The sequence below is a fragment of the Molossus molossus genome, unplaced genomic scaffold (assembly GCF_014108415.1).
Source record: "Molossus molossus isolate mMolMol1 unplaced genomic scaffold, mMolMol1.p scaffold_m16_p_10, whole genome shotgun sequence".
Taxonomy (NCBI): domain Eukaryota; kingdom Metazoa; phylum Chordata; class Mammalia; order Chiroptera; family Molossidae; genus Molossus; species Molossus molossus.
In genome coordinates this window covers 98,969,726-98,979,545 of record NW_023425345.1, presented here as the reverse complement: position 1 = coordinate 98,979,545, position 9,820 = coordinate 98,969,726, and the positions used below count along the sequence as shown (strand labels likewise).

General features: G+C 43.1%; 1 protein-coding gene across 2 annotated transcripts; it reads right to left on the bottom strand.

The window, feature by feature from the left end:
• Nucleotides 1-584: 584 nt before the first annotated feature.
• HMGB1 (high mobility group box 1) lies at nt 585-6,452 on the bottom strand. Of its 2 annotated transcripts, none has more exons than XM_036252104.1 (5): nt 6,313-6,452; nt 4,311-4,474; nt 3,971-4,116; nt 3,311-3,485; nt 585-2,258 (listed from the first exon to the last, which is right to left on the bottom strand). In XM_036252104.1, the coding sequence occupies exons 2-5, from the start codon at nt 4,458-4,460 to the stop codon at nt 2,082-2,084; spliced, it is 648 nt and encodes a 215-aa protein (XP_036107997.1). In that variant the 5' UTR covers nt 4,461-4,474; nt 6,313-6,452; the 3' UTR covers nt 585-2,081. The 2 variants fall into 2 exon arrangements, with proteins under 2 accessions (XP_036107997.1, XP_036107998.1); XM_036252105.1 differs by lacking the exon at nt 6,313-6,452 and adding an exon at nt 4,736-4,990.
• Nucleotides 6,453-9,820: the final 3,368 nt, after the last annotated feature.

The window sequence follows — 9,820 nt, the reverse complement described above, 5'->3', positions numbered from 1 at the left end:
TTGGACATCCAAGTTCCAGGGGTTATTGTTGAAACAGAATGGTTTTTAAATTGAAGAGGGATTTTGTCCTTTGTCCTGTTAAGATCTGAAGCCAGTTAGCCCAAAAACTTTGTTCCGATTCTCAACATCTTAAAAAGTGGTAGTTTTAATGACACACCCACTAAAATTAGTTTCCTTGAGGTCGAATTCACATTTAAAGGGATCAGACTGGCTAGCACCTGATCTTGAAAATGTGATTCTATAGCCATAGCAAACTTTCACATAACTGAGATGATATTGACTTGTTCCTTTTGACTAAAAACTTGATCTGACACAATTTCAATCTGCTTTGAGGTCCTCATTTGACTTAGAAAACTAAGTTTTTTACATTTATAATCACCATCCTTGCTATTTACTTGACCACTTGGAATAGATGACAAAAACCTGTCTTTTACCAACCCACTAACCTATTTATAAACAAAGTATTTAAAAAAAAAAAAACTTCGCCAGCCCTTATTTAAACGTTGCTAAGATTAAAATATATATATGTACATAACAAAATCTTAAAACCTTAAGTGAAAGCCATTTAACTAATACTTAAAACCTCTGCAATTATTAGTTTATTAGTATCATTGAGGACTCAGATGTTCAGTATTCCTCCTGAAATTACATAAACAAATGCAAATGAAAAGATCCAAGTCAAAATTATATAACAAAACAGCACTCCATCACAAAAGCGTGTAAAATTACAAGAACGCTATTTTAAAACACTGGCACTGTAAGAGAATGATGTCGAAAACCACAAAATTGCCAAATTGTTTCCTAAACAGCTAAGCGGATAAACATATGACCCTAATGAGTTTTGAGTTTTATAAAAATCAAGTTTAAATAAATTGGACAATTCAAACTGTGAACAAAGTTTAAGTGTCTTCTTCCCTCATGTCTGATTTATAAAGGGGCAAACCATAATTTGGAAAATACTTGATTTTAATTAAATGTGGTATAATTTTAAAATTTGGCCCAATTAAAAATACCTTTAATGGAATCTCAAGTTTCCTAAGCAATCCATGTTTAGATAAACAGAAGAAGACATTTAGTCAGCACTTTTTTTTTTCAGAGCCTTTGCCAGGACTAATGTCAACAGAAACTTCACATGGCAGTCTTGTATTTTAAGCTCACGCTTTTGGGGATACTTTCTCGTCTTCTTTAATGTGGAAACTAAGTGGGAACTGCATACATAACTGCCATTACATGGTAATGGGAGTTTAAAAAATGTAGAGTCCTCATGTAAAGATTAGAACATACTTTTCTATTAGTCCTTCAAGGACAGACTTTCAAAATGTTTGATTCTAATAATCCCATGCTGTGAGTAGAATGGTTCCTTTTCACTTTGTAAATGTAACTGGGCTATGTAAAATTTTCTATCAACTGATCAGGATTTAGTTTCAGTTATGGATGAAAACCGTCGCAATTCAACTCTCATTACCCTCATCACGAGTACGCAGGGTGTGTAGACAAAAGCTTTTTATCAGCTAACTATATGAAAAGATAAACACTGTAATAAATCATATGATCCAAAATGGGCAAAAGCAAGACTAGCTCCCCTCAAGAAGAAAAATTTCAGATCTATGAAAAGGACAACAATACTAATAAAAAAAATTGTATTTACTTAGAAGCATTCAGAATGTCAACAAAACAGCTGCAACTTTTTTTGCAATTACAGAGTGGTATTCAGTTAACAGAACAACAATTATTTCGTATAAGCTGCATCAGAGACAACTTAAGATGAAAAAACTACCATCCCCATATATAACTAATTTGTGCTGTGCACCAACAAGAACCTGCTTTAAATTTCCATGCCAATTTACAACCCCCATACTGTACCAGGCAAGGTTAGTGGCTATTGAAAATACCACCAGGACAGGGCTATCTAAAGACACATTCGGTAGTGTGTTAACTATACAAAAAAAGACACTGTACAGTTTAAAAACAAATCTTACACAGCCTTACATTTCAATTTTTTTCTTTAAAAGGAGTGAGTTGTGTACAGGGGGGTTAAATGCTTTATAGACAAGAAAAAAAAAAACTGCGCTAGAACCAACTTATTCATCATCATCATCTTCTTCTTCATCTTCATCTTCTTCATCTTCCTCCTCCTCTTCATCCTCTTCATCTTCCTCATCTTCCTCCTCTTCCTTCTTTTTCTTGCTTTTTTCAGCCTTGACAACTCCCTTTTTGGCCACATCAGGCTTTCCTTTAGCTCGGTATGCAGCAATATCCTTTCAAAATAAAGAGCAGGAGAAATTGGTAGGAAAAACAATACAGTTAAAGGAGAAATAAAGTAACATGGGAAAACTATAAAAAAAAATCAAGATCCTCCTTATGCTAGACCACCACATATCTGAAGGCTCTCTCTACTTCCACATATAACCAGTCCTTTGAAAAATGCATATGAAAATACTATGAGGTGATTATAATTCATGGTCTAATATTTGCCGTGTTACGCCTCACTGAAGTGAAATTATGCACCACACACTAACTTTCCTTTATTGAAACTAGAACATAGAGACTTTGATTAAAGGGTAGACACTGCCACCTTCTGAATGCAAGAAAGCAGTCTACAGGTTTATATTATCAGACCCTCATCCATAAGAAGAAATTTTGTTTAAAAAGTAAAATAATTTGCCAAGTAAGCATGCAATTAGGTTAAAAAACATCTAGAAATAAATCCTTTTCCCTAAAATAATTAAACTAAAATTTAACTTTAATATTTTGATTAAAAGTATAGGGATTATAGATTTTTCTTCGTATCAACTTATTACAGACATTAACTTTTTAACTTGAAATTGAGTTTTTTGGGGGGTTATCTAAGGGAGAGAACATACATGTTGCAGAGTATATTTATAAAGAACACAATCTGTATTATTTTGTCTAGCCTACTTATACACTATGTTCCCAACCATTTAAAACAACTAATCATCTGACTCAAAGAAACTACCGAAATTTTAAATAGATGTGAAGATAATAGGGAATAACAAACTTAACTTAAATGTATGGCCTTTGCCCAAGTCAAATAATGAAAAGAAAAACAAACAAAATTACCAGTGTGATTTGATATGTTATATAATTTGAAAGATGGAAAAGAACTTAAGACCATAGCTAATGAAATACCGAATACAGCTGTTATACTAAAAACAAAGCAAAACAAAAAACTGCATTATACCCCAAACTTTTAGAAATCCCCAAGAGAAAATTAAGGTGTGGTACCAAGTATAACCTAACACTGGGCATACCCTTTCATCACTACACCAAGCAAATCCATATTCCTTACCTTTTCGTATTTCTCCTTCAGCTTAGCAGCCTTCTTCTCATAAGGCTGCTTGTCATCTGCAGCAGTGTTATTCCACATCTCTCCCAGCTTCTTTGCAACATCACCAATGGATAGGCCAGGATGCTCTCCTTTGATTTTTGGGCGATACTCAGAACAAAACAAGAAAAAGGCCGAACTACAAAGAGAAATTTCATTTTGGAATGTTAAGTTTACAATCAAATGTGTATTGTATTGCTATATAAAAACGGCTTCTACTATCTAGCATGCATTGGATAGGATGCAAATATCTTAATATGCTAATTATCCTTCATAACCAAACTTAACTTATAATTGTTTAACTCATGACACTACTAGCTGAACAGACACTATTAACATTAGAGCTCCAAAAAGACATTCTGCAAATTACTCTAAGTATTTCAGATAGATATTTCTCGAGTAAAGACTCAAAATTACACTTAGGAATATAATGGATGAAAAAAGCAAATATGAAATTCAAATGCTCTAGCTAAATTCCCATCCCACAGGAATTTTACTTAAATATACCAATGTGAGCCACTATTAGCTAAGAAACTTTGCTTATACACTCCAAACCCACAAGGTGGCTTGCTGAATTTGAGTCTACTGCAAAATACTTTGAAAGAAAAATAGCAAGATACTTACGGAGGCCTCTTGGGTGCATTGGGATCCTTGAATTTCTTTTTTGTTTCCCCTTTAGGGGGGATATAAGTTTTCATTTCTCTTTCATAACGGGCCTTGTCCGCCTTTGCCATGTCTTCAAATTTTCCTTTCTCTTTAGCAGACATGGTCTACAAAGGAATTGTTTGTAAACTTAAGTTGATAACAAAATCTTAAATCAAATGTCCTCAGAAGTATTAAAATGAACAAAACCAGTGTCTGTTAAGAATAGCCTGTTCTAACATTATGCAAATGGCAGTAGGCTTTTTAATAAAATCCTAATTTGGAGTTGACTCCTTTTTTTGTATGTTTTAAGTCCTCTTACCTTCCACCTCTCTGAGCACTTCTTAGAAAACTCTGAGAAGTTGACTGAAGCATCTGGGTGCTTCTTCTTGTGCTCCTCCCGGCAAGTTTGCACAAAGAAAGCATATGATGACATTTTGCCTCTCGGCTTCTTAGGATCTCCTTTGCCCATGTTTAATTACTTTTCTAAAAAAATAAAATAAAATACATGTTTGATGTTAGCATGAAACCAGGACATTTCAGAGCACTTGAACTGCTTGGAGACTGTATGAGAAGTAAAGTACTGGTTAAACACAGGACTGGCGTCAACCTCCCATAACACCAAACCAAAAAATGGTAGTAATAGCCAATTTCTACGGGAGGCAACGCCAAGCAGAAAGCGGTCCTTCCACATGATCTCAAAAAAGTGGAGACACAATGGCACACTCATACAGTACGGGTACTCACGTGTCTGCTCAGAATGAGTACCTACGCGGCCCTTTAAAAATCTTTAAATGTGCACCACCATTTAAAATCAACAAAACGTCAGGAAACTGACGCGCTGACTTGTGGATTTGAACGACCTAAGGAACAAACAGGTACGGGCCTGAGTGAGTGGCAAGCAGGCCCTTCCCGATAACGGGCCTAAGCCACTCAAGTTCGGTGATTACTTGAAAAATACGCGCTTGGCAGAAACTTTGCTGGGCGCAGGGCGGCGCGAAGGCCGCAGGCTGGGACCCGGGCTGGGGCGGAGCACGGGTGCGGGGCCGCCGGCGCGAGGCAGCCTGCTTCCGATCGGCTTGGCCCGAGACGTATTTCGGTTCTGACTACACACGTCCGGTCTGAAGTTTCTCCGAGTAAACAAGGATGAGGGACAAAAGCCACTCCTGCTCGGCTTGACCCCCGCCCCCACCGGAGTCTTTTTTAACCGTGAAAGTTGGGGCGCCGCGCGGAGCGGGCTCCCAGCGTCGGGGCTCCGCACACCTTCCCGCCACTCGGCCCCAGGAGCCCGGGGGAGGCGGGCGGCGCGGCGGCGGGCGGCGCGGGCCCGGGGCCGCCACGTGCGCCCGCTGCCCCCATTTTGTCGGGCTCGCCGAGGGAGAAGCCCCGCTCGAAATGGGGGCTGGCTCCGCCCGCGGCCGCCGGCCCGGCGCGCACGGAATGGCCGCTGCGCGTCTTCCCCGCCTGCGCCGCCGCGAGGGCGAGCGCGAACATGGCTCCTTCCCTTTGTGTGTGTGTGTGTGAGTGTGTGAGTGCGAGCGCGGGCGGGCGGGGTGCGCGGCGCGCTCTGGCGCACGCTCGGCCATTGCGGCCGGGGGGAGGGGCGGGGGGCGCGCGGCCGGACCCTCCCCTCCCCTCCCCCGCCCGCCGCCGCCGCCGCCGCCGCCGCGCCCGTCTCCCTCCGCGGCCCGCGCGCCCGCCACCCCCGCACGGGGAACGCGGGGCTGGGAGCGGAGCGAGGAAAAAAAAGTTGCCTCGGAACTGCGCGCCCCACTCCCCCGCCCGCCCGCCCGCCGCCTTGTTTTCTCCCCGCCGGCAGCGCCGGGCGAGTCAGCCATGTTCCAGCGGGCGCAGGGCGCCGCTCCCCCCGCCGCCGCGCCGCCGCCCGGGCGCAGGCCGCCGGGCCCACCGCGCTGCCCGCCCCGCGCCCGGCTCTGCGGCGGCCAATGCAGCCCGAGGCGGCGCCGCCGCCCGCCCTCCCGCCGCCCCCCGCGCACGGCGGCCGCCCGAACGCTCGGCCCGGGGGCTGAAAACACGTTAAAAATGTTTTTAATAAAAATAATTTTTTTTGCGCCAGTCAGCGCGGACGCCGGCGGGTGGGCGGTGCGGGCGCGGGGCTGCGGCGCTCGGCGACTCGGGCCGGGGTCCGGCGCGGGGCAGGGCTCGGCGCCCCAGGCTCGCTCCGTGCGCAGTTCCCCCCCGTCCCCCCTCATCCGCCTTTGTGTGGATCCCGACCCGCCGCTCCCGGCCGCCGGATCCCGCCGCCGCGCGAGGCGGGCGCTGCCGGAGGCGCCCTCCCCGCCGCAGCGCTGCCCCGGACTCACCCTCAGCGAGCACACAGTCACCCAGTGCCCGTCCGGCTCGCACTTGCCCCGGCGCTGTCTCTATGGAGCTCAATGTACTGCAATGGCTGTGAGAGCGGGAGCCAGACGCAGCCTCCTCACTCTCTCCGCTCTGTAACATTACTCTCCAGCCAGCGCGCCTCCTATTGGCTACCGCCAACTCACGGGGCCCGCTCATTGGCCCGCTCCCTCCCATTGTCCTGACCAGAGCCCGTCGGCTATTGGCTGTCTCCGGGGACACGTCATCAAGGATTGAAACAGCGCGCAAATCTGAATGTGTGTGGATGCCGGGCAAGGAGGCTGAGGCGGGAGAGGCAGAGGCAGAGGCAGCAGCTGCTACGGGAAAGCGAGCTCTATGGTGTGTGTGCATGTGTCTAACCCGAGCCGGCCCCACGCCGGAGCGGCCGCCGGAGCGGCGCGGGCCTGACTTCTCCCCGAGAGTCTCCAACTCCTCAGGCAAAGCAGACACCCACAGACCTTCCCCCCCCTCCCTACCCCAAACTCACTTGCAAAGTCGTTGAGATCAGAGACCCCAGAATTTTAGCAGACCGTCAAAAGTGAGGGCGACAGTCTGAGGTCGCGTCCCTTGAAAACGGGGGCTCCTGCCAGTGCAGAGGGGCGAAGGCAGCAGTATTGAGGCCCCTCGACAGCACGTGGTTGCATTACACTAGATCTCTGCAAAGGCAGGACTTTTCCTATAAGAAAGTGACATGATCCGGTCGGCCGGTTTTAGAATGCCCCCCTTTCTGGGCTCGTGAGCCCTAACGTCAGGCTTGCTGAGCAGCTGAAATCTTGACTCACAGCATAGGCATTTGGTTTCACCCTTTTTGTTGGTTTGATCGAGTTTCACAGCGTGTCTAGAACTTTTTTATTTAAATACAAAGCACTGTCTTAACTTCCTGGAAATCGAATAATTATTCCATGTAATTAAAGCACAGCTATTTCGTTTTGATATGGGGCACTCCGGCAGGAAATGTTTGCGAGGGCCTGCTAGAATTAGCAAATTCATTAAAGACCACGTTTTTAACTGTTTGGCTATTTTATTTGACTTGGTGTGGATTACTGTTATAATCAAACGAATCCTTGTGATGCTATCTCCCCCTCCCATCACACCACTTAGTGCATCCATGTACCTGCTCTAGGATTACAGGAGCTGTAGGGATACAGTTACCTGGAGGACTAGATGGAAGCCGAGTTCCTTTGCCCAAATCCACAGACTGTGCTTTCTCTAGCTTACTAAGTTGGCTGGTAGTAACATTTATAAGATGCATTTATTGTGTCTGTAAAGAAAACGTGTTAGCTATATCAGCCAGTTATAAAGACCATGCACACATATCAGTGCTTTATGAAACTATTATCTAGTCCTCCTTAGCCTGAACAGACCACACCCCTATACAGTTATAACAGACTTCCCCTTTTTCACCCTCTAATGCTATGATTATACACTTTTAAATGCACCAGCCAATTCCCCCTAATGTAATAGATCAGTGATTTTTCAACCCTTTTCATCTCATGGTACACATAAACTTATTACTAAAATTCCGTGGCACACCAAAAAATATATTTTTTGCTGATCTGACAAAAAAAGATATAATTTTGATTCATTCGCACCAGACAGCTATTGTGTTAGCTGTTGTCATTTTTTTATTTGACAATCTAAGGGAAAAGAGGTCAGGTATATTGCATGCTTTAAAAATTCTTGTGACACATCAGTTGCAAATTGCTGTAGTAGATCCAAGTTAAAGTAATCACTTTATTATTATCTTTTTATTTCTGATATCCACACTTAGCATCCATAACCCAAGGTATTTCCTCTAATTTATTAAGGTGTTTAAGAATCAGCTTAGATAGTGTTCCCTGACCTATGATTTTAATGTTTATTCCTTTTTAAAATACATGATTAGTCTCAGGGGGTATAGTTCTGAATGGATAATACACAACACATGCACATGAAAAAGTATATACTATTACAGAATATATAAACTAATATAATGCACACTCTGTAAAAAAGTAAACATTGAAAGTTTACTTTTATATTGTTATTTTTGTATATATTTACTCTTATCAACTTCACTTTACTAATCATGCTTTATTTAAATCTAGATATTTATTTCAATTCTGTTTTACCATCTCGATGCCCATAATACAAAACATTCATGACACTGACAGACACTTTAAATGGCACCTAGGACATCAAAATCTGACTATTATTTGAAGATAGCACACAAGAAATATTTTCCAGCACACTGCTGGATTTGCACTGGCCCAAGCACACACCTTTGCCAATCGTCTGTAATAGTGTACTCCTGACAGGAGAAGTTTATAGTCACAGAACAAGATGAGAGTAATGGACCCACACAGGTTTCTATTTCAGCAGGATGGTATGGTGAGTAACACAACTGGATTTACATAGACCTGAGTTCAAACCCCAGCTCTGCTACTTACTAGCTGTATGATCTAGGCAAAATTTTTAAAACTTCTTTGTGCTTCAATTTTCCCATCTATGAAATGGAGGTGATCACAGAGTTGTCAAGATTAAACTGTTTTTCCCCAAAGATTTAAAATTGATATGCAGATCCCCTCCAACCCATGACTTAGAAAACCTCACATGCATTGAGTTTTTCCTCTTACTTGAATTTTATATGAGGGCAGTGGTTGCGAAACAAATTGAGCTTTTTTTTTTTTTTTTTTAAAATTCTGGCCTCAAACAGCACTAATCTTCATCCAGTCTAGTGATGGTGCCTTTATTTTTTCCCAAGTGTAACAGAGGCCACGTCAGAGAGAAGGATATAAAACCTCCATGTATAGGCACAACATTTCTCATATTTGTTTTTCCATGATATAGTCAGGGAGGGATACAACTTCCAGCTCTAGTCCTGCAACCTTGACATTCACTTATTTATGTAATTAGACCCTTTTCTTCTTCAAAATGAATCATTAGCCACAACTTTGGCATATATTTTACTTTAGAGTTATTGGATGTTTTATCCCAAATTACAGAGTTGTCTAATTCAAAAAGCCCGAACACTCTCTCCCATGCCCAATTTAGCCAAATGAATTACAGATCTTCATTAATAACGTTTATGTCCTTCGTGAAGCCTGCCTTGAAACCCTCTGGGGTAAGTGAAGTGCCTCTCCTCTGTGATCCCATAATATTCTGTGTATTAATTACTGTCTTCACAGTTGTAATCATCCAGTTACGTGTCTTCTTGTCCCACTGCACTGCACCCCTCATAGGCAGGGACCCTATCCTATCTAGTAGGGTGCCTAACTTATACCAGACACTAGATAAAGTCTGTTGAATACATGAATTATTGTCTGAAAGAGTACTTACTGAAAATTATTGTTTTATGCTTCCTCTTCCATTTTTGGAGATAAACATTTGGGTCTCTAAATCAGAAAGGAGGACAATAGAATAATAATAAGTAAATGTTAGGATACTAAGATAGAAGATAGATGCCTATCGCACCTCATTCTTCATTGTTGTTGT

Bases quoted from the DNA above. Each gene is read 5' to 3' on its own strand.
- HMGB1 (XM_036252104.1), bottom strand. From the start codon at position 4,460: ATGGGCAAAGGAGATCCTAAGAAGCCGAGAGGCAAAATGTCATCATAT. The intron at 4,117-4,310 runs GTAAGAGGACTT...ATTCCTTTGTAG, and splicing joins AGTGCTCAGAGAGGTGGAAG to ACCATGTCTGCTAAAGAGAA. The intron at 2,259-3,310 runs GTAAGGAATATG...TTATTTTGAAAG, and splicing joins TGAAGGAGAAATACGAAAAG to GATATTGCTGCATACCGAGC.